General features: G+C 40.9%; 1 protein-coding gene across 9 annotated transcripts in view; it reads right to left on the minus strand.

Annotated features, from left to right (window-relative positions):
* CAB39L (calcium binding protein 39 like) overlaps nt 1-25315 on the minus strand; it is a 156756-nt gene that overhangs the window by 26940 nt on the left and 104501 nt on the right. For all 9 annotated transcript variants that reach the window (XM_023748655.1, XM_023748647.1, XM_023748649.1 and 6 more), the window contains 2 exons: nt 17610-17728; nt 9312-9480 (listed from right to left, as the gene is read on the minus strand). In XM_023748655.1, coding sequence (XP_023604423.1) covers nt 9312-9480; nt 17610-17728 — 288 coding nt within the window. The remainder of the gene's footprint in view (nt 1-9311; nt 9481-17609; nt 17729-25315) is intronic.

A 25315-nucleotide genomic window follows, 5' to 3' on the forward strand; every position in this document is an offset into this window, starting at 1 on the left:
AAAAGTTTTTTAAAAATCTGTCTTTTCCTTCTAAGATTTAATAAGTCCACTAATTTGAAACATATAAGTTTCAGAAGAAACTTTTTGTTTATATCACAAAATTATTTCCATTCTTAGTTTCAGATGTGAAACACAAGCTTGTTTCATGTTAAAAACAAGTGTGTTTTAAATTTATATTATTGTTAAGTTATAGAAATAATTTAGTTACTAAAACAAATGGTATTTTAGAGATGAGTTTACAGTGTATTTCTTCAAGCCACAACTCTACATTGTGCATATGATATAATATTCAAATAAAGTTTATGATGATCTTTTAAAAGTATCATTAATAACTAATCATTTTTTAATGGACTAAGATCATATCTCATAAGTTAACACATTTTAAAGGATTTTAAGCTTTAGTTTTTTTTCTTAACCACTTTTAAAATAGAGTTGCCTAGGATGCTGGGAAGCACAAGAATGACATTTAGCAGGGCCATCTCATATCGCCCTGCTCTGGGGTTAATGGGCTGTGAGTTACACAGTAGCACAATGCACCCTTTCAAAGTTGAAGACAAGCAGCCTGATCTTATTACAGATATAACTCTCAGAAAACTGGACAAAAGCATAAAGGAACGTTTGACTGTTTTCAAATCACACCTAAATCATATCCTTAATTCACCTTAATGTGGAAAGAAAACAAGCTTCACCTAATCCCTTTTATAAGCTTAGAGGCTAAATACCCTATTTAGGTTTCATTCAAAATTTAATTAAAAACCTAACAAGAATTTCACAACTTTCCAAAATAAATTCTTATACTTTAGTACATATTTAATTAAAACTTCCTAAAAGCATATAGAAGATACACACAATAATCTCACAAAGAAGGCAGCAGCAATGGTAAAACCCATATATTTCTATTTTAATAAAAATTAAAATATTTAAAGCATTTTGTATTATAATTTTCAAGTTCAAAAACAGTGAGACTAACTTAATTTCATTTCATGATTGACCAATGGGCCTATCAGTGGAAACGTGGTACTTTTTCCCTGTAGAACATTGAAGCCAAACAAGTGTGCTGTTCTGGAACTATAATTTTAAAACGGGGGCCATCTCATATCGTCCTGCTCTGGGGTTATGGGCTGTGAGTTACACATTAGCACAATGCACCCTTTCAAAGTTGAAAACTTCCCTGGCTGGGTGGCTCAGTTGGAGCATGGGTTCAATTCCAGATCAGGGCACACACCTAAGTTTCAGGTTTGATTCCCCAGTTAGGTACCGTGTGTACAGGAGGCAACTTATCGATGTTTCTTTCTCACATCCATGTTTCTCTTTCTATCTCTCCTTTTTTCTGTCTCTCTAAAAATCAATAAAAAACATATCCTTGGGCAAGGATAAAAAACGGGGGGGATCTTTTACAGAGATTCAGTCATGGCCTGTCTGAAGTAAAAATTCAAACTATTCCTCTATCACGGACCCTTGAGAGAGTAAGGTAGTCCTACAGCCTCCTTTGGGGTCCCTAATCTTTTCCTAGATGGATATTTGGAATACCTAGTTTGCAGACAACCCCTTTCCTAAAGATCCTCAGCAGTATCAGTGATTTTTCTGAGCCGACCCAGGACTGATGCACCATGGGAGTTCTCCACCCGCCACAAGTTGTCAGCCTTGAGAGTTTGGCCCATGTTCTCCCTCTGCCCCAGAGCCTGCACATGCAGCAACAGTAGCAACACAAAAAGCACTCTGCCACTGCATGCTGCCTGGAAAGATTTTCTGTTCACTACACATTAGTAATACACCAAAGAATCAGGAGGGAGTTCTGTTAGTAACATCTTCAAAATTCTAAGGGGAAAAAACTTGAAATAACTTAAAAATTCAATAATAGAAGAATATGGTAGGATAGAATTTCTCCAGCATATGTATATAATGAATACGACCACTAAATGATTTGTATTCTTTCTCACACATGCTCTTACACTTGAGTATGTATATATTATATATTCATAGCTATACCCTAACATCCTATATAATAAAGACCTAATATGCTAATTAGACCAAACAGCAGAAAGACCATCCGGACGACCTTCCAGATAAAGTCGGGGCTGCAAGAGCTGAGCCTCTTGCACGAATTTCATGCATCAGGCCTCTAGTTTATGTATATAATAAATGTATGCACAAAACTGGAGGGGTTATACTATGTATATACAGTAAGTCCTCACTTAACATTGCCAATAAGTTCTGTAACTTTAAGTGAAACAAAACCAACTTTGCCCTGCCTGGTGTGACTCAGTGAATAGAGCATCGGCCAGTGCACTGAAGGGTCTCAGGTTCAATTCCCAATCAAGGGCACATACCTGGGTTGCAAGTTTGATTCCCCAGCCCTAATCTGGAGACAACCAATGTGTCTCTCTCTAAAAAAAATCAATGAAAATATATCCTCTGGTGAAGATTAACCAAGCCCCCTTTCCCCCTGACCAAAAAAACCCCATACACACACAAAAAAACAAACCAATTCTACCATAGGCTAATTGACATAAGTAAGAGTTAAGTGCCTACAGCATCTCAACAATGTTATAATGAAACTAGTGACCCAGTGCATATTGAAAGGAAATTAATTAGAAGGTAGCTGGCAGGGCGGGACTGGGCAAGATGGGCTGGACACACCCTGGAGCCAACCTCCAGTGGTCCCTCCCTGGCATCTGCGGAGCGGGGTCACTCTGGCAGGTGAAGTCTCTCAGCCTGGCCTGTGGGGATCGGGCTGAAACTGGCTCTCCAACATCCCCCGAGGGGTCCCGAAGTGCAAGAGGGCACTCTGCAAAGTTGCTGTCATACAGGGTGTGGAATGCAAACACAAGTGTGCAGTAAACCAGATTCGAGGCCAACAGTGCCCCAGCAACAACATAAACCATGGCCGAAGTTGGAATTGCACAGCCCCGCGAGGAATCGGGCTTCCTCCTCTCTGGTTTTGGGGTGTGTCACCTGAGAACCACTGCTGCCAAGTCACTGCAGCTCAGCAGCTCCTGGGTTGAGCATCTGCTCCCTGGTGGTCAGTGCGCATCATAGTGACCAGTCAGATGGGCAGAGGGACACCTAGCATATTAGCCTTTTATATATAGAGATTATATATATAGGTGACATTATTTGAGAACCTGCTGAACATAAACACATGCATATATACACATAATACATAGACAAATATAATTGCAGCATTATTATAGAGCATATAACGAAGTGGGGGAAAAAGAAACTAGCTAGGATTTTACCCAAAAAGGAAAATGCAGAAAATTGCAAATAAAAATAAAGATCAAATTTTAAAGAATTTAAAATTTAAAAATTTGAAACAGTATATACTGTTTATCCCACCTCCTAACAATTTTGTTTAACAGATGTAAGTTTTGCATAGTATAAGTATTATGCTTTAAAAACAAATGGGATGTTGATATTTTGGTGGTGGGTGGAATTAAGAGACACACAATGGCATGAACATGATAGATCCACCAGCAGCAGCTGCATTTGTTAAGGGTTTACCACATGCTAGGGAAGGAAGGGTGCCGAGTACTTTACACACATTATTTCTAATCTTCACAACTCCACAAAGCAGGAAGTATTTTCTTCATTGCACAGATAAGAAAAATGAACTTGCTCAAGGACATACAGCTAGTCAGGTGGCAGAGAGATGGAATTCAAACTACTTCAATCATCCTGATTCTTGGAGGGGGGATGGAAAAAAACATGGCTGTAAGAAATCGTTTTGGGGGAAGGTCAATTTATAGACAATATCATGACAAAAACATAAACTAACAACATTAAAACATGAATGACTAAATTGGGCAATAGTCACCTTGGAGCTCAAAACAAAAGAGGTTTGTCTAAGAGATTAAAAACAAAAGCCCAGGCCAGCCAGCATGGCTCAGTAGTTGAGCATCGACCTATGAACCAGGAGGTCATAGTTTGATTCCAGGTCAGGGCACATATCTGGGTTGCGGGCTCCATCCCCAGTGTGGGCATACAGGACACAGCCAGTCAATGATTTTCTCTCATCATTGATGTTTCTATCTCTCCCTCTCTCTTCCTCTCTGAAATCAATAAGAATATTTTAAAAAAAACCACAACAACACAAAGCCCAAACTAATGTAGATCCAAACTAAAACCAAACCAAATAAACAATATCCCTTAAAACCAGCTTCTTTAAAAAAGAAAAGTGACTTAAGGTCATTGTTACATATATTAACCATAGAATTTTAGAAAAATATAGAAAATTGGCATTTCCAATATTGATAGCATACTAGAAAATTTTTTTGGTTATTTAAATTTTAAGTTCAACAAACAATATGCTGAAATAAAAATCAAAACATCAGAATTTTTTGCGATTCAATATTGTGCTGAAAATTAAAGTGGGCTGAACATATGATAACAAGACATTATTATCAAGTATAGTTTATTCTATTAAATGTTGAAAAATCTTTGGGGAAACTTCCAAAAATACATATTCATCTGTATTTGCTTTTTCCTGCATTAAAATTTGTACTATGTTTACAATTATTTGTGAAGTCTTACTTACGTTTTTTTTTAAAGCAACTACCTGTGTTCATCATCAAATAGAAAAGGGAAAAAATAGGACTACAGTATCTATTAATAGAAAACATTTCCTAAGATGCTTAGGCACAGATATTTTGCTGGAAAAAAACTGAATCATATTCTGTGTTAAATGTCATTCTTCATATCTGATGCCCCACGGCCGCTCTCACCATGTGCTCTAGATATACTCTTTTGGAGGTGGGATTCATCTGTAGCCACTGTACCATTTTGTTTTGCCAGGTGAGACTGAGAGGCCTGTGAAATGAAAAGACTCCTAGGGTTTCACAGCACTCTGAACACATGTCCATGTTTCCTGCCCCCTGCCCCTTCCCTCTACCCACCAGTCAACTCTCTCTCTCCCCAACCCTTCCTTCCTTCCACTCACTCTTTGCTGTTCTTTCTAGATTTCTTCTTCCTTTACATCTTGTCTTCTCCCTAATTTCTCCTTCTTCCCTTCTCTCTTTCCCTTGCTCTTTTCCATCTATCGCAGACTTCCAGGTAAGGGCTCTTCCTCTCTCCCATTTTCTCAGGGAGAATCTGGGGAGCAGGCAGGACTGGATGGAGACATGTGGAAAACCTGAGCAGGCTGGTGACCATCCTTCCTTCAATCTCAGATTCTAGATTGATATTTTATTTCAGATTTGGCTCAAGCTTTTAGAGACGACGGCACTACAGCTACTTTGCTCTACTTATTGTCTCAGGCAATTCAGCCCTGCTCTCAAACAAACCTGCACACCCTATTAAAACAAAAGTACCACAGCAAACTGTCATCCTCAAATAGGATTCTCCCTGACCGTTCATATGAATTTAATTTTCCTCATTTCATTATATTTCCGGAGGTATCTTGGCTCCCTTCATAGACTGCGTTACAGGCAGCTACCCAGCCTTGCCTACCCCTTAACCAGGCTATCTTCAGGGTGAAGTCCACTCACTAGTGTTCTCTTTTCTTTGGCACAGGAAGCCCCTCTCCCTGCCCAGCCTGCAGGTTCTTTCTTCTTCTCCTGAAGTTCCCCCTTCTTCCTGCTCCACGCTAATCTTTTCCCTTTCTTGAGTATTTCTGCTCTCTAACATTCTCTCTGCCATCATGTGAGCTAATATACTTTTTAGTAGATTTAAGGAACCTTCTCAGAGCAGGCTGAGTAAATTCCTAGTCTATAGATAATATATACTTTTCAGTATAAGCAATGACTGCTTTCACCTTTCTCTACCTCTGGGGAGCTATTTTTGTTGTTGTTATTAATCCTCACCTGAGGATATTTTTCCATTGATTTTTAGAGAGAGTGGAAGGGAGGGGAAGAGACAGAGAGAGGGAAACATCAATGTGAGAGAGACCCATGGATTGGTTGCCTCCCACAGGCACCTCGACCAGGGCTGGGTTTGAGCCTGCAACCCAGGTATGTGCTCTTGACTGGGAATCAAACCCATGACCCTTCAGTCCGAAGGCTGATGCATGATCCACTGGCTAGGGCTGTGGGGAGATATTAAAAAGTACTATTTATCATAATCGTTTACATACAGTAACAAGATTAAAATATATGTTAATACTAGATGCCGGGTGCATGAAAATTCGTGCACTTGGGGGAGGGGGTCCCTCAGCCCGACCTGCCCCCTCTCACAGTGTGGGAGCCCTCAGGGTATGTCCTAAGCTGCATTCTGGCCTCCCTCTGCAGGAGGCGACCAGGAGGATCAGGGGAAGGTGCCACCCCCATCACCCCACCACTGCTGCTGCCTCTGGCCTCCCTCTGCGGGAGACGACTGGCTGATCAGGGGAAGGTGCCACCCCCATCATCCCACTGCTGCTGCCAAAGCCTGCCTCCGTGGCTGCCAGCCCTTGACCCCTGCTTCTTAGCGCTGGCCCCGCCCCCCGCCCACTTGTGGGGGGGTGATCTGGGGCAAGGCCCGCCTGGGGGAGAGGGTGGGGGAGGTTGAGGCACTGTGGTGGCAACCTGTCCAGCCTCTGCGGAGGCTCTGGGACCATGGCGCCGCCGCCTCTCCCAGTGCTGCCTCTGCAGAAGGAGGGGCGGTGGCGCGGGTGGGACTGGACCGGGCCTGCGGCCACCGCCTCCTGCACCACTGGCCCTCGGCCCTCACAGCTGCTGTGGCTTTGTCTGGAAGGATGACTGCAAGACATCCGGTCTAATTAGCATATTACCCTTTTATTAGTATAGACTAGAGGCCTGGTGCATGAAATTTGTGCAAGGGGGGGGGTGTCCCTCAGCCCAGCCTGCACCCTCTCCAAACCGGGACCGCTCGGGAACATCCCTCTAGCAATCTGGGACCTCTGGCTCCTAACCGCTCACCTGCCTGCCTGCCTGATCGCCCCTAATCACTCTGCCTGCCGGTCTAATCCCCCTAACTGCCTCTGCCTCTGCCCCACCACTGTGGCTTTGTCCAGAAGGACGTCCAGAAGGTTGTCCGGAAGATGTCTGGTCTAATTAGCATATTACCCTTTTATTAGTATAAATTAGTATATGAACTATGTCAATAGTGTTGAAATATGTATGTATGTATTTATTTATTGAAAGATTTAAAATTAATTTTTAGCAAGAGAGAAAAGGAGAGGGAGAGAGCTATGACAGTGAAACATCAATTGGCTGCCTTCTGTACGCCCCCTTACAGGGGAATGAGACCACAACCTGGGCATGTGCTCTGACTGGCAATTGAACCTGTAACTTTCTGGTGCACAGGTTGACACCTAACCAACTGAGCCACACTGCTCAGGGCTGAAACAGTATTTATGATAATATATAAAAAATCAAAAGTCACATATGGATTACAGTTAAAATATATGGTTATATCCTGGAAAAAAAGTAGTTTGGAATTATGTAAACAGAATAAGTAAATTGCTGAAATGCTTTTAAAGAAACAAATTTGAATATGTATATTTAAATGATCTTGTCTATTTTATAATCAACTTTCTTGAAAGTCTTTTTTTTCAATGATGCTGTTATGTCATCAGCTTAAAATATTTTTGGAATTCCTCTTCTAATATAGCTATTGAAAGCCTATTTATTAGACAATGAAGAAAATCAGGCTCCATTTTAGCTATTTTAAAATTTGTTTTTTATGATCACAATAATTACTATAACCAAAGCCCAATACAGTTCTAACTAATTTGAATGGCCACTTTACCCCACCCTGAATCAAATAGCTATTTGCTATTTCTAAAACTTTTATCTGCCCTCAAAGCATAAAGATTTGCCATTATTGAAAAATGAACACAATTGTGAGAGTGAAACATCAATTGGCTGCCTCCTGTATGCCCCCTTATAGGGGAATGAGCCCGCAACCTGGGCATGTGCTCTGACTGGGAATTGAACCTGCAAAAATGGTTCAGTGGTTGAGCATCAACCTATGAGCCAAGAGGTCACGGTTCGATTACCGGTCAGAGCACATGTCCAGGTTGCGGGCTCAACCATGGTTGGGGGCATGCAGAAGGCAGCCGATCAATGGTTCTCTCTCATCATTGATGTTTCTATCTTTTTCTCCCTCTCCCTTCCTCTCTAAAATCAATAAAAGTATTTTTTTAAAAATATTTGCCATTATTGAAAAATGAGCATGCTGCCAGGCCAGTATGGCTCAGTGGTTGAGTATCAACCCACAAACCAGGAGGGCACGGTTCAATTCCCGGTCAGAGCACATGCCCAGGTTGCAGGCTTGATCCTCTATAAGAGGTGTGCAGGAGGCAGCTGATCAACGATGTTTCTCTTTCATCAATGTTTCTATTCCTTTCTTCATCTCCCTTCCTCTCTCTCTCTAAAACTCAATAAAAACATCTTTAAAAAAGAAAAATGAACATGCCACAAACATTGATACCAGTTTCAAATACACTAAACAATGACAGAATCATAAGAATGAGTACCTGGCTTTCTAAAATAGAAACCTGAAGGGGATATCATTCATTGGATGTATAAGTGCTAGTATTTTAGTTTGCAAACTAGCTACAGTATTTTCTAATATGCTCTCTGAACATCTTTTTGACGATCAAACTCATAGAAACAGAAAGGAGAAAGTGGCTGCCAGTGGCTGGAGGGAGAGGGAAATGGAAAATTATTTAATAGAAACTGGTTATATGACAATATGAATATACATATGTACTAAAATATACACTAAACAATGGTTAAAATGATAATTTTATGTGCATTTTACCACAATTAAAAATATGTTTTAATTTAAAAACTAAATTAGATTAAACTTAACACCTACATAATAACAAAGTATATAAAAAGTTTCTAGGAATATGTAAGATTATAAAAAACATACAATATAATTTATTAGTGCTTGTTCCACCATGTGGAAATTTAAAAGTACACTGATAAAATAATATTATGTCCTTTTCAAAGATGTACTTCTCCGCTTCTCTTCACTACCCAATTCCTTTCCTTGGAGGCAAACACTCTATTTCCCATATACCCTTCCAGAGGCATTTGATACATATACACGTTAAGTGGAAATTTATACACTTTGTTTTTAACATAAATAAAAGTATGACATACATAGAGTACTGTTTTTTCCTATTTATATATTGGAATTCATTCTGTATTAGCTGTGGCAGTATGTTGAGATGTGGCAGACTGGCCTAATAGACTGTATTCTATTTTCTAATGCCTCTTATGATCCACATCATACACATTTGTCTATGCCCAAGCCAAATAAATAGAATTTTCTGCTTTTTAAAATTAAATTGCTTCTTCAGAGGCCAAGTGACTCTAAATGCTGAAACTAAGTGATCTACTTTATTAAGGAAAAAAAATTACCTTAAAAGAAGCAAAGGCATCTGATGCAATATCAAATGTTGACAACTCCACATACTTAAAGAAATCTCTGAATTGATTAGAAAAGAGGATGATTTTGGCAAGTGGTTCATGTCGAATACATTCTCTCAGCATAATTCCACAACGTAAGGCAATCTGTGGGGCTTCATATCTAAAGCATAAACAAGAGATAGAGAACTCTGTTATCCTATTAACAAAATAATATTAATAGTATCAAAAGAACCTTTTCAATACTGCTGTTAATGGAGGCATAGATAGCACTTGTCATAGTTCTTTCAAACACCATTCATCCAATGCCCACTGAATATCTATGATGTGTGTGGTATTATTCCAGGTACTGGGGGTACATCAGTAAGCAGATAAGGTCACTTGCTTCCTAGTCAAGGTCACTTGTTCCATATTTTAGAAAGGTTACATCTGGTGGGGGAAGAGGCAGGCTATAAAAAATGAAAAGATAATTTCATTTTCTGAGAAGCGCTCTTAAACTAAAGAGAATAAAAATAGTGTGACAGGCTGAGCCTGTCATGATAAGATTGGCATTTCCTTTGGTTGCCCCTCAAACCCTGCATCCAATTACAGGCCAGACAAAGCAATGCCAGAGATCTGCTTTATTGGGGGAAAGTATCCCAACCCTAATGCATGTGCAGTTTAGCCCCAGAACAACTATTGCATGACCTATCAACATTATAACAGTAAAAAACACACCCTGGGAGGAGATTTAATACGCTAATGAGACATGTGATGCATGAAGAAACATGATATACTGTGCAAGCACCAAAGAGCCCCACCACTACATGCTTAGACATTATACTTAGATGTCATCTTTCCTGTCTAAAATCCTTTAAAACTGCTCCCCAGCCATTGCTCAAAAAGTAGCATCTTTCCTGTTTTCTAAGTGTTGTCTCCTTATGTGCACGAAGCTTTAATGAACCTTCACCTGAGTCATGATTCTGTGGGTACTCTATTTCTAGCCTAGACCCCAGGGCTCCGGTAACAACAGGTATATTTAGAGTGTAACTACTACTTAATTTAATTTACTTTAGATTGAGTCGCCAGGGAATAGGCAAAGCATTCCAAGCAAAGGGAACTAACTGTAGAAAGGCTCTAAGGCAAGAACCAGCTTGATGAGTTAGAGAAGAAGGCCAGTGTAGTTGAAGTACAGGGGGAAGAGCAGTGAATGGTGTGAAATGAGGCAGGAGTGCAGAGAAGGGCAGGGGCCTGATAACCTACAGGACTTTCAATAGGGAGTCTTTGGAGAGTTTAAAGCAAAAAAGTCCAACTAGACATGATGGTAGCTTGGACTGGGGTAGTAGTAGTAGAACTGCTGGCTGTGGTCAGGTCATGCATATTGTTTGAAGGAAGAGTCAACAGGACTTGCTGATGTAGCTAGGGCAGGGGAATAAATTTGGAGTGAAACTGAAGATTAAAGAATGAGTTCTGTGTTTTGGGCTTAAATATAATTGGGTAGATGGTGGTGCCATTCATTAAAATGAATAAACTAGTCGAGGAACAGGTTAGAAATTAAGGAGATTGTCTTTGACCATGTTAACTTTGAGATGCCTGATATCTAGTTAGAGATATCACCTTTGCTGTAGTATATACCCATCTGGAATTCAGAAAAAAGATAAGGGACAGATATATATAATCTACACTAATAAAAGACAAAGATGCTAATTGACCGTACCTTGCCATGCCCACCAGCCAATCAGAAGAGTATGCAAATTAACCCAACAAAGATGGCCGTTAAATTTGCATACTGCAGGTGGGGTGGGCAGCGCCAGACGCCGCCTGCGGGATCCGGGCCACAGATCGGGGACTGGGGAGGTGGGGCGGACAGTGCCAGACACCACCCGGGGAGGTGAAGCTGGTGATCGCCCCGGCCAGAGGCCTGAGACCTGGGCAGGGGCAGAGCGGGCCATCGGAGCGGGCTGGGGGTCCCTGCCCAGGCCTAATGCCTGGCCAGAGGCCTGAGGCCTGGGAAGGGGAGGAGCCGGCAATCGCCCGGGGCTGGGGGTCCCCTGCCCAGGCCTAACGCCCCAGCCAGAGGCCTGGGTAGGGGCGGAGCCGGCAATCACCCAGGGATGGGGGTCCCCTGCCCAGGCCTAATGCCCTGGCCAGAGGCCTGAGGCCTGGGAAGGGGCGGAGCCTGTGATCAAAGCAGGCTGGGGGTCCCCTGCCCAGGCCTAAGACCCGGGCCAGAAACCTTAGGCCTGGGCAGGCGATCGGAGTGGCCTGGGGGTCCCCTTCCCAGGCCTAACGCCCTCTGGCCTGGGCAGGGGCGGAGCCTGCGATCAGAGTGGGCTGGGGGTCCCCTGCCCAGGCCTAACACCCCAGCCAGAGGCCTGAGGCCTGGGCAGGCGATCGGAGCGGACTGGGGGTCCCCTGCCCAGGCCTAACGCTCCTTTGGCCTGGGCAGGGGCAGAGCCTGCTATCAGAGCGGACTGGGGGTCCCCTGCCCAGGCCTAACACCCCAGCCAGAGGCCTGAGGCCTGGGCAGGGACAGAGCTGGCGATTGCATGGGGCTGGGGGTCCCCTGTCCAGGCCTAACGCCCGGCCTAAGGCCTTAGGCCTGGGCAGGGGCCGAGCCGGGGATCAGTGTGAACTACAGAGGAAACACCTTTTCTGAGCGCTCATTGGCTAAGCTCCCTGTATGCCACTGGTAATATTCTTTTTTTTTATTTATTTTTTATTGATTTTTTACAGAGAAGAAGGGAGAAGAATAGAGAGTTAGAAACATCGATGAGTGAGAAACATCGATCAGCTGCCTCCTGCACACCCCCTATTGGGGATGTGCCTGCAACCAAGGTACATGCCCTTGACCGGAATCGAACCCGGGACCCTTGAGTCCGCAGGCTGATGCTCTAGCCACTGAGCCAAACCAGTTAGGGCGCCAATGGTAATATTCTTAGTAACTTGGGTAATAAGAATCCAAGAAGGTGATGTAGGGTTTTTCCACCTCACTCCTGGAGAAAAAAATGAAGGTCTGCTGCTGGAGGGGCTAAGAAATATCATATCCTGCCCTAGCTGGTTTGGCTCAGTAGATAATGCCTCGGCCTGCCTACCACAGGGTCTGGGTTCAATTCTGACCAAGGGCATGTACCTAGGTTGCAGGCTCTTCCCTGGCTGGGGCCCAGGTCAGCGCTCATGCAGGTGGCAACCAATCAAAGTGTTCCTCTCACTTTGATGTTTCTCTCTGTCTTTCCCTTTCTCTTCCACATTCTCTAAAAATCAATGGAAACATATCCTCAGGTGAGGATAAAAAATAATAATAAAGAAATGTCATATCCTATGAAAGACACATCTTGAAAATGCCTAAAGAAAGTTGTCATTTTTTCATGGTGAAGGGACTGGAGTCCATGTTGATGAAAACACCTTGGTGGCTGCGGTGACTGGCAGTGGCTGCAGCAGCAGGGTGATGGGGCTGGTGCCTTCCCCTGATTAGCCTGGTCGCCTCCCACAAAGGGAGGCCAGACTGCGGCTTAGGCCCGCTCCCCAAGGGAAGCAGGGAGCAGCAGGCCTAAGCCGTCAGTAGGACATCCCATGAGGGCTCCCAGTATGTGAGAGGAGGCAGGCTGGGCTGAGGGACCACCCCCCCCCCCCCCGCCCCGACAGTGCACGAATTTTGTGCACCGGGCCCCTAGTTTGCATATAATAGATAACCAGTAATTAATAGTTTTGGATTGACTGACTCACTATAATCATGAAGTAGAATTACAGCTCACAGCAAAAACTACACCAGAAAAACACAATGTCTATTGTAGGGAACAATTTAGGAATAGCATACTAGACCTGTTCCATTTCTAATTTAATAACAATTTTTCAAGTGTCAAATTTAACAATGAAATAAATCTAGGTTTGAGTTATACTACAGGGTATAATAAGGTTTTAAGAAAATGAACAATATTTAGGTCAAGGAAGACCTGCCCAATATTGAAATGGTACAGTTGACAATTGTGTGGGAAATAATGGAAGAATAGAACAAAGAAAGAAATAGTTGTAAAATACTGGGAAGGGAGTAGAGGGTTAAAAAAAATCTTGTATCACTTAACATTTCAGTTGAATACAATACTAGTTTTTATGGTTCTAGTACAAAGCCCATTGGAAAAATAACTTTTAATATCTCAATTCTTTAAAAAGTGCTTTCCTATAATGTTGATAATAGGAAAAAATGATATTTTTTCAAATTTACCATGAATTCTGCAAGTTAGAAAGATTCTGATAAAAATATTTTTAAAAGCAAAAAAGACCACTAGGTGGATGCAAACTGAATAGATGAGAACTGAACTGATATGAAAACTGAATAGATAAGGAAAATCAAACATTTGAAAAACCAAACTACCTTCATACAAAGCTTCAAGATATTATTTACCAAACGCAAGATATAATGTCTTGCTGAATAATAAAGAATAATGAACTATTATTTATAAGAAAATATTTACATGAAATTCAGATTCAAGAATAAATTTTATTTTCCACAGTTTAGGAAATAGGCTAGTTTAGTTTACACTATCAAATTTATAGATACAGTAGAGGAAATGGCAAACAAGGATATTGAGAGAACTCATTAAACCAGGGTGATATTTACTCACTTTTGTCCTGTTTTATTCTGAATAATCTTTTAAAATATCATTTGAGTATTCTTTGAATAACTGATATTAACATTAAATGCTAATATATTCAGGTAGGCATGATTATTTTCAGAATATAAAAAATGCCTATTTATAGTGTTAGAAACTTCTCTTAGAATAATTTGAAAATCAACTTACTGGCACACATGAAAGAGTTACAGGTGGGGAAATACTAAACATGCTGTAAAGAGGTGTATATTTTCTGAAATGTGAAGGAGAAAAGCATTGTCATTTATTCGTAGAGGACTTAAGAAAATATAAAGACTGTTGGCTCAGAGCAGGGGTGGGAAACATCCATCCTACAGGCCGTATAAAACCTGTGAAATCATTTGGTCTGGCCCTGCCACGGCATTAGGGATGAGTTAATTAAATGACCAAATACAGTAGCTAATTTTTTTTTTAAGTTGATAATTTTGTATGGCCTACGAATGATGTTATAAATATTCAAATGGCCCTTGGCAGAAAAAAGGTTTCCCACTCCTGGTTTAAGGGATCTGTAATACACATATATCATTCTAATCTGACTACCCTCCAGGATATTGGCTTTCAATAGCTTATTGCCTATTATATAAAGAGGTGGTCCATAAGTTAAGCCTATCTTAAGTTTAAAATCACAATAACAATAACCTTAGGTTTGGTAAAGAACAAATATTTATCTCATTTATTTTACTTATAGATAAGGTTCCTGAGGGCAGGAACCATGGCAAATATTAGACTTTGGAGACTACCCAGGACCTAGACATGATCAATTGAGTGGCAATGAGGAAAATGGCTTGGAGAGTAGGGGAACTGAGATTCGAGCTTGGAAGAGTCCAAGAAGAGATAATTAGGGTCAGAACTTTAGTGGTAATTTTGAGAATGAAGAGAGTATATATATTTTAAATATTTCAATTTTTTCCAATTCAAAGTAATAACATATTTATTATTTAAAAATTCAAACATTTTTAGAAATGCATAATATAGAAAGGGAGTGCATATCTCCCAAAGAAACCATTATGAACAATTTGGTGCTGACTCCTCTGGTTTTTATTCTCTATAATAATGATTCTCCTTTTATGTTTTTCTTTTCTTTTTCTTTCTTCTTTTATGTTTTAACCCAAACTTTAAATCCATTTTTTCACTTTCTGTTTTGTAGATACCATTTATTGTATACTTGTTATGTTCCAGATATTGCATTCAGTATCTCTACTTATGTTATTTCATTTAATCCTTTTAATAATACTTAGAACCAGGTATTATTCTTACCATTTTATAATGATGAAATTGAAACTTAGAGAAAATAAGTCTAGATTTCTCAAGGTTATTCAGCTAGTAAGCAACAGAAGCAAGTTTTCAACCCAGATCTGTTTCTAAATTTCATGTTTTGTGGGTTTTTGTTTGTTTGTTTGTTTTACCATTAATATCTTTAATGAGATTTGAGGACTGTTTAAGTGTGAAGGAAGAGGGAATTACAGGAGACCCTGAAGACAGGGCAGATAACAAGAAGCCCTAAATGGAATAGTTGTATCAGAATCAACTTTACTTGTCATCATTTTCTTTCTAGTTTAGCTTGAAATCCTAGAGAATTAACAATTTGTTAAAGAACAGCATTTTTTACTGAATTGTCTTTAGATATATGATAGTAACATACCATATTGAACCTAAAGAATACAAGTCAGAAAGAAATTAATACTTGTCCACCAAAGAGACTAATCTGGATATGGGATACAAAATATGGTATAAAGGATTTGGAGCCCAAATTTTATGAAAAGACTATGAGTAAAGACTTTTCTCTAAATGGACTTTTCTCCTTGCCCAGATAAGTGACATTCCAGGGTAGTGAGAGAACCTGAGGATGAGGTTATTAAACTTCTCTCAGTGATCCATAAAGAATCATGACCAGTGAAAGATGTGCCAGAAGTCTAATATTAAAATCATAAATTCCTCCCAATAATCTTATTTATAAAAGTTTTTATTAAAATAATTTTTAACCATACTAGTATAAAAATGTAGAAAGTACAAAAAAAAAAAAAACACACCAATGTACCCATCACCCAGCCTTAACAACTGTCAATATTTTTCTGTGTTTCTTTCATCTATCTCCCTAATGCCCTTCCCCCGTTTTTTTTGACTGGGGTATTTTAAAGCTCCATATAATATCATCATAACTCTATTTAAAAAAAAAAAGAGAGAAAATTCCATTGGGAGTTTGATGGGGGTTGCATTAAATCCGTATGTTGCCTTGGATAATATGGCCACTTTAACTATGTTGATTCATCCAATCTATGAACACAGAATATCTTTCCATTTCTTTGTCTTATTCAATTTCTCTTAATAATATAGTTTCCAGTTATAGGTCCTTCATATCTTTTGTTAATTTTATTCCTAGGTATTTTATTATTTTTGTTGCAATTGCAAAAGGAATTTTTTTCACTTCTTTTTCTAAAATTTCATTGTTATATAGAGAAATGGAATGGATTTTTGTACATTGATTTTGTATCCTGCAAATTTACTATATTTGTTTATTGTTTCTAATCGTTTTTTTTAATGGAGTCTTGAGGGTTTTCTATATAAAGAATCCTGTCTTCCACCAAAAGTGATCATTTTACTTCTTCAATCCTAATTTGGATGTCTTTTTTTTTTTTTGGATGTCTTTTATTTCTTTCTGTTGCCTGATTGCTCTGGCTAGGACATCCAGTATGTACTATGTTTAATAGGTTCTTCAAAAAATTAAGACTAGAGTTATACCATGTGACCCAGCAATCCCTCTCCTGGTTATCTACCTGAAAATTTGAAAACATTTATTCGTATAGATATATGTGCCTCCATGTTCATTGCAGCATTATTCACAGTGACCAAGACATGGAAACAACTGAAGTATTCTTCGATGGAGGAGTAGATAAAGAAGATATGGTATATATACTATGGAATATTATTCAGCCATAAGAAAAGATGGAATACTGCCATTTGCAACTATATAGATGGATCTTAAGAATATCATGCTAAGCAAAATATGTCAGATGGAAAAAGTCAAGAATCATATGATTTCACTCATGTAGGATAGAAAACTGAAAACAACAAATGAACAAATAAGACAAGTATACAAAAACTCATAGACAGACAATAGTATGGTGGTTACCAGAGGGGAAAGGTGGGGAGGAGGGAGGTAGTAAAGGTATGGGGGTCAAAATATGGTAACAGGAAGAGTTTTGACTTTGGGTGGTAAACACAGAATGTAACATACAAATGATGTAATATAGAATAGTACACTTGAAACTTATATAATTTTATTAACCAATATCACCCAATAAATTTAATATTGAAAAAAGGAATATAAAGATGTAAAGAAAGGATTTTGTTGTGGTCTAAGTAATTATGGTGATGCTGATTTGGAAGGCTGACCTTAAGCATGGCAAATACCTTTATTGTTATTACAAAAGAGAACCCATCATATCTCAAAATGAGGCTAATGCTATATACTTTTTAAAAATTTTATCTTTATTGATGAAAGTATTACAGATGTCCCCCTTTCCCCCCATTGACTGTCTCCCTCCTCCCCCCTCCTCCCCAGGCCTTCCCCGCACTATTATCTGTCCATGGGCTATGCATATAAGTTCTACTTTTAACAACTATTCTAAACTCAAACCTACTTTGAAGGAAACCATGTACTTACCCTTTGAGGAGCATAAACAGGATATGAGGATGAGCACTAATGTACTCCACAGTAGGACATCGAGTGCCTATCTGTCTTCTCAGGATGTTGTTAAATATCTGGGTCACATCCTTTTTGCCCTGTTAAAGAAACAACCAATCACTGTATCGTATACTTGAAATGGGTCAACTATATGACATGTGAATTATGTCTCAAAGGCTGTTTATATACATACACATACAAATAGCACTGTCCTTCATAATGTGAAACCATTAATTTACTCTTTAGTCAGTTGTGCTCTCAAACATTCAACACAGAGCATACAAAATACTAGTAGATGTAGCTCCTTTCCACAGGGTTTGCACTGTGGAAAATTTGGACAATTAGAAGTCGATTTCTCACAGCAGTAAATGAAGTGGCACATGGGGAATATAAAATAGTAGTTATAAAATAGTAGTCTATAGACATAACCAAATTCTTCGGGGCATATGCAGGAGGCAACCCATGGATGTGTCTCTCTCACATGGATGTTTCTCTCTCTCTCTCTCTCTCTCTCTCCCCCTCCCTCCCTTCCACTCTCTTTACAAATCAATGGCAAAACAAAAACAAAGTTGCTGTGAACATTCATAACCAGGTTTCATTTCTCTGTAATAAATACCAGGAGTGTAATTGCTTCTATGGCAGTTGCATGTTTAGTTTTTTAAGAAATTGACAAAATTGTTTTCCAGATTGGTTATACCATTTTAATTTCCATCAGCAATGTAGTTTTTATGCATCCTTACCAGCATTTCGCGTTGTCATTAATTTTTACTTTAGCTGTTGTGATAAGTATGTAGTAATTTCTCATGTTGGTCTCCACTTGCATTTCTGTAATGGCTAGGGAACAGCATGTATAGCTATCTGTACATATTCCTTTTTGGTGAAATGTCTCTTTATGTCTTTTGCCCATTTCTAATTGGATTGTTTGTTTTTTTTCACTAGTAAGTTTTGAGGGTTTTTAACATATTCTAGATTCTAGTTTTTTGTCACATATGTGGTTTAAAGTATTTTTTTCCCAATCTGTAGCTTGACTTTTTATCCCATTAACAGGATCTTTTGCAGAGGAAAAGTTCTGAATTTTGATAGAATCCAATTTATCTATTTTTGTTTTATAGATTATACTTTTAGTGTCAAGTTCAATAATTCTTTGCCTAACTCTATATCCTGAAGTTTTTCCTTGATTTTTAAAAAAGTGTTATAGTTTTATGTTTTACATTTACATCTGTGATCCATTTGAGCCAATATTTTTAAAATATTTTTTTTATTGATTTCAGAGAGGAAGGGATAAGGAAGAGAAATATAGAAACAGCAATGATGAGAGAGAATCATTGATCAGCTGCCTTCTTCTCACCCCACACTGGGGATTGAGCCTGCAACCCAGGCATGTGCCCCGACCTGGAATCAAACTGTGAGCTTCTGGTTCATAGGTCCTGGCTCAACCACTGAGCCACGCCAGCCAGGCTGAGCCAATTTTTAATAAAGATAATAGTATACAAGAATTCCCATTTCTCCACATCCTCCCAGCATTTGTTACATCTTTTCTTTATGATAATAGAATCCTTATAGGTGTGAGGTTGCATCTCATTGTGGTTTTGATTTGCATTTCTATGATGACTAAGGGGCAGGGTAGAATCAGGATGGGAGTTGAACCCAGCAATATCAACACTGGAAAAGAAGGCACCCTCCCCCTTAGATTCCCTTGAGCTATAGGTATTCTCAAGCGTAGGAGCTTATCCCCTGTTTTCTTCTAGGACTTTTATGGTTTCAAGTCATATATACAAGTCTTAATCCAATCTGAGTTGATTTTTGTGTACAGTGCAAAATAGGAGTCCATTTTAATTCTTTAGCATGTAGATATCGATATCCAGTTTCCCCTACACCACTATTCTTTCCCACTGTATATTTTTGGCTCCTTTGTTGAAAATTAATTGATCATATATGCATGGGTTTATTTCTGGGTTTATATTCTGTTGTAGTGATCTATGTATCTATTTTTACCTGTACTGCACTACTATAGCTTTGTAATATAGTTAGAAATCAGGAAGTGTGATGTGTCCAGCTTTTTTTTTTTTTCAAGATTGCATTGGCTATTTGGAATCGTTTGTGGTTCCATATGAATTTTAGGATTTTGTTTCTATTTCTGTGAAAAATTTTGATAAGAATTGCATTGAATCTGTAGAACTCTGAGTAGTATTGATCTTTTAACATTATTAATTCTTCCAATCCATGAACACAAAATATTTTCCACTTGTGTTTTCTTCAGTTTTTCATTAATGTTTGATAGTTTTCAGTGTATAGATCTTTCACTTCCATAGTTAATTTACTCCCAAATATTTCTTCTTGGCGTTATTAAAAATGGGACTGTATGTGATTTTTTTCTGATAATTTTTTGTTAGTGCAACAGATTTCTATATATTGATTTTATACCTCCAACTTTCCTAAATTTGTTTATAAGTTCTAGCGATCTTTTGGTGCAGTCTTTAGGGTTTTCTGTATATAATATCATGTCATCTGCAAATAGAGACTTCTTTTTTCTTTATTTACTAACTGCTCTGGCTAGGACTTTCAGATGAATACAAGTGGCAAGAATGAAGAATGGGCATCCTTGTCTTGTATCTTATCTTAAAGATTTGATCCCAGGCCCCAGTCAGTGCATATGCAGGGGGCAACCAATAGGTGTGTCCCTCTCACATCAATGATTCTCTCTCTCCCCTCCACTCCTTCTTCCTTTACACTCTGTCTGAAAATTAATCTATATATATAAGCCTAAGAGACCGTTATGACCTGTTGACCAATTGACAGATCACTGTGACGTGCACTGACCACCAGGGGGCAGACACTCAACGGAGGAGCTGCCCCCTGGTGGTCAGTGTGCTCCCACAGCCAACCTCCCACCATTCCCCTCCCCCCCTCTAATTGTAAACGGCGGCCAGGTATGATCACAGACTATCGGGACTGGGCGAGACAGCCCCAATCAGCCCCAATCGCCGTCCAGGCCAAGGGACCCCACCCATGCATGAATTCGTGCACCGGGCCTCTAGTGCAAAAAATATCTTCAGATGAGGATTAAAAAAAGAAAAAGAAAAAAACAGAAATTTGGCCTATAATTTTCTGTTCTTACAGTGTGTTTATCTGGCTTTGGTATCAGAGTAATACTAGCCTCATAAAAATAGTTTGGAAATGTTCCTTCTTCTGTTTTTAGAAGAGTTTGAGAAGGAGTAGCATTAATTCTTCTTTAAATGTTTGGTAAAGCCCGGGCCAGTGTAACATGGTTGAGTGTTGTCCCATGTACCAAGAGGTTACTGGTTCAATTCCTGTTCAAAAACAGGCCTGGGTTGTGGGCTAGATCCCTAATAGGCAGCCAATAAATGTTTCTCTCTCTCATTGATATTTCTCTTTCCCTTTTTGTCCTCTCTCCAAAAATAAATAAAAACATATTTTAAAAAATGTTTGGTAAAATTAACCTGTAAAACCATCTGGTCCTGTGCTTTTCTGTGTTGGGAGGTGTTTTGATTTTTGATTCAATATCCTTGCTTGTTGTTGGTCTGTTCAGATTTTCTATTTCTTCATAATTAAATCTTGGTAGCTTGTATGTTTCTAGAAATGTACCCACTTCTCAGTTGTCCAATTTGTTGGTGTACAATTGTTCATAGGAGTTTCTTATGATCCTTAGTATTTCTGTATTATAGTTGTCATGTCTCCACTTTCATTTTTTATTATATTTGAGTTTTCTCTTTTTTCCTCAGTCTAGTTAAAGGTTTGTTAATGTTATGTTTTCAAAAAACCAGCTTAGTTTCATTGATCTTTTATCTTTCTAGTCTCTATTTTATTTGTTTCTGTTGATCTTTGTTCCTTCCTTCTAATAACATGAGCTTAATTTGTTCTTTATCTAGTTCTTTGAGGTGTGAAGTTAGGTTATTTTAGATATTTTTCTTAATGTGTACATTTCTTGCTATAAACTGCCCTCTTAGAAGTGTTTTTACTGCATCTCATAAATTTGGTAAGTTGTGTTTCCATTTTCATTTGTCTCACATTTTCTATTACTCTTTTGATTTCTTCTTGGCTAATTATTTGTTCAGGAGCGTAAGGTTTAATCTCTACATATCTGAAAATTTTCCAGTTTTTCTCATGTAATTGATTTCTAGTTCATACCATTGTGCTTAGAAAAGATGCTTGATATGATTTCAATCATCTTAAATTTATTAAGACTTGTTTTGTGGCCAAACATATGACCTATCCTGGAGAACATTCTGTGTGCACTTGAGAAGAATGTGCATTCTGCTGCTGTTGGATGGAATGTTCTATGTTTGCTGGATCCATCTGATCTAACATGAAGTGTAAGTCCAACGTTTTCTTACTAATTTTCTGTCTGGATCATCTAGCCATTGTCGAAAGTGGGATATTAGTGACTTTGAGCATGTTTTCATATGTCTCTTGGCTTTCTGTATGTCTCCTTTTGAAAAGTATCTACTTAGGTGTGTTGCCCATTTTTTTGCTTAAAAAAGAAAAAGTGGGATATTAAAGTCCCCTAGGATTATTTCATTGTTGCCTATTTCCCCCTTCAAATGCGTTAATACTTGCTTTATATATTTAGGTGCTCCAATGTTGGCTGAATATTTATAACTAGAGGCCTGGAGCACGAAATTTGTGCACAGGGGGAGCGGGGTGTCCCTCAGCCCGGCCTGCACCCTCTCCAATCGGGGACCCCTTGGACATCCCTCTCGCAATGCAGGACCACTGGCTCCTAACCACTCACCTGCCTGCCTGCCTAATGCCCCCAACTGCCCTCCCCTGCAGGCCAGTTCACCCCCAACTGCCCTCCCCCGCTGACCTGATCTTGCCCCTAACTGCCCTCCCCTGCTGGCCTGGTCTCACCCCAACTGCCCTCCCCTCCTGGCCTGATCGCTCCCAACTGCCCTCCCCTGCCAGTTTGATTGCCCCTAACCCCCTGCCAGCCTGATCTCGCCCCTAACTGCCTCTGCCTCAGCTCCCACCACCATGGCTTTGTCCAGAAGGAAGTCGGATGTCCAGAAGATGGCCGGTCGACCTGGTCTAATTAGCATATTACCCTTTTATTAGTATAGATTATATAGGATAGGATTGCTTAAATGGGGGGGGGGAGCCTTTTTCAGCAGGAGGAGATGCTTTTGGCAGACAAAAATACATAACCCCTATATCTGGACTGATAGCCAGCCATATGCACTATACTGTCAAACCCGTTAACAAATTGAACCACTTTCTTATACCTTACACTAAACAGCTGTTGCCCTTAAAACCCCTCCTCAGCCCCACCTTAGGTACTGCCTTCGCAGTTCAGGCAGACTAGGTTCTGACTGGTCGGTTTCTATGCCCATCAGCATCAAAACCTCCGCCTCCTAGGCAGCCATTGGCTCCTTGCAGTTCATCCAGATTTGGTTCTGATTGGTCGGTTTCTATGCCAGTCAGCGTCAAAAGCTCCACTTCCTAGGCAGGCACTGGCTCCTCTGGAAAAACCAGAACAGCCCGGCTGATAGCTGTTTCTCTCTCCAGGCCCATCTCTGGGCCGGATCCGCAGCCTCTGCGGCAGCTGCGCCCTCACGGCCTGCCACTCTCTCCGGGCCTCTCTCCAGCCGTGGTGGCAGCGAGGTCATTATGCTCTGGCTTGGCCAAGGGGCTATGGCAGAGAGGCCAGACCCGGGCCAGAGGCCCCGCCCTCGGGCCAGAGGTGTAATGACCTCACTGTGCCCGCCTCGCTACACACACCTGCCTGCCCACCGGCTGCCAACCTTGCTGTGGGCCACAGAGAAGGGACTGAGAGGTGCTCCATGCACTTTCTGGTGACCGTTCATTTGGTCGTTTTGGTAGTTACGGCCATTGGCCTTTTATTATATAGGATTGTTATAGCAACTTGAATAACTGTTCCCATTTCAGTCATATGTGGTGCTTAACAATGGGCATATGGTCTGAGAAATGCATCATTAGGTGATTTCATCATTGTGCAAACATCAGAGAGTGTACTTACATAAACCTAGATGGTATAATCTACTACTGTAATTATATGTGCTACTAGAGGCCCGGTCCATGAAAATTCATGCACTGGAGGGGGGGGTGTCCCTCAGCCCAGCCTGCCCCCTCTCACAGTCCAGGAGCCCTCAGGGGCAGGAGGAGATCCGGCGATCAGGGGAAGGCAACGTCCCATCACACCTCTGCTGCTGCCACTGCCGGCAGCGCAAGCCTCGGCCAGCCCTGGTTACCTGAGCCTCAGGCAGCCCTAGGCAGCTGGGCAGCCACCATCTGAGGCTTGCCTGTGCCTCGGGCTGGCCCTGAGTGGCTGAAGGACTGAGGGGACTGGGGGTCTCCAGAGGCAGGCATATGGAGTGGCCAGGCCCTGCTTGGGGGTGGGCCCAGCCTTGCCACACGCCTGCCTTGCCACACGCCTGCCACCCTGCAGGGGTGAGGGGACTGGGTACCACCATCTTGTGGCTGTGGGTGCCGCCATCTTTGAGGCGTGGCAGTCAATTAGCATATTCACTCCTTATTGGCTATGGGCACCACCATCTTTGAGGGTGGGGAAGTCAATTAGCATATTCCCTCCTTATTGGCTGTGGATGCCGCCATCTTTGTGACAGCATGAGGGTCAATTAGCATATTCCCTCTTTATTAGATAGGATACTTTTATGCAAGTGGCAGTGCAGTAGATTTGTTTATACCACCATCATCATAAACATATAAGTAATGCATTGCACTATAACAGTATGACAGCTACCATGTCACTAGGAGACAGGAATTTTTCAGCTCCATGATAATATTATGGGACCACCATCTCATATGCAGTCCATCGTTGACTGAAACATAGTTATGAAGCACATAACTGTATTATCTACACTAATAAAAGAGAAACATGGTAATTAGCGTACGACCGCTACCCTTCCCATTGGCTAATCAGCATATCCTTATGCAAATTAACTGTCAGCCAAGATGGCGGCCGGCAGCCAGGCAGCTGGAAATGAACATGAGGCTTGCTTGCTTCAGTGAAGGAGGACTCCAACGTTCCCCGCCTGCCGCTGCCGGCCTCTGAGCTGGCAGTATGAAACATTCTAACAAATATAGAAGCTAAACAAAACCCCAGAAACCAGCTTTCAGCCGGCTGGGATCTCAGAGCTGGAGTTATACATTGTTCTGATTATAGAACGCATACAAACCAGATACCTGCTTTCAGCAGTGGAAGCCTCAGAGGTAGAGCCAGAGCTAAAGCTGGCCCAGAATAAAAAAAAAAAAAGAGAAAAAAAAGGAGCGGTTGGGAGCTTCAGTCAACAACCGCCAGCCTGAAAGCAGCCCTCAGCCCCTCACCCAGACTGGCCAGGCACCCCAGTGGGGACCCCCACCCTGAAGGGTGTGTGACCAGCTGCAAACAGCCATCATCACCTCATCCAGGCTGGCCAGGCACCCCAGTGGGACCCCCACCCTGATCCAGGGCACCCTTCAGGGCAAACCAGCTGGCCCCCAGGCCTCTATCCTATATAGTAAAAGGGTAATATGCCTTCCCAGCACCAGGATCAGCGGAGCCGCGAGCCTTCTGGCACTGGATCAGCGTGACAGGGGGCAGCGCTCAAACTCTCCTGATCGCCCTGCGCTTCTGTGTGTGACAGGGTGCGGGCGTCCTAACTCTCTTGATCGGCCCTGCTCTGTGTTGTGAAGGGTGGCGGCGC

The sequence above is a fragment of the Myotis lucifugus genome, unplaced genomic scaffold (genome assembly GCF_000147115.1).
Source record: "Myotis lucifugus unplaced genomic scaffold, Myoluc2.0 scaffold_7, whole genome shotgun sequence".
NCBI lineage: Eukaryota > Metazoa > Chordata > Mammalia > Chiroptera > Vespertilionidae > Myotis > Myotis lucifugus.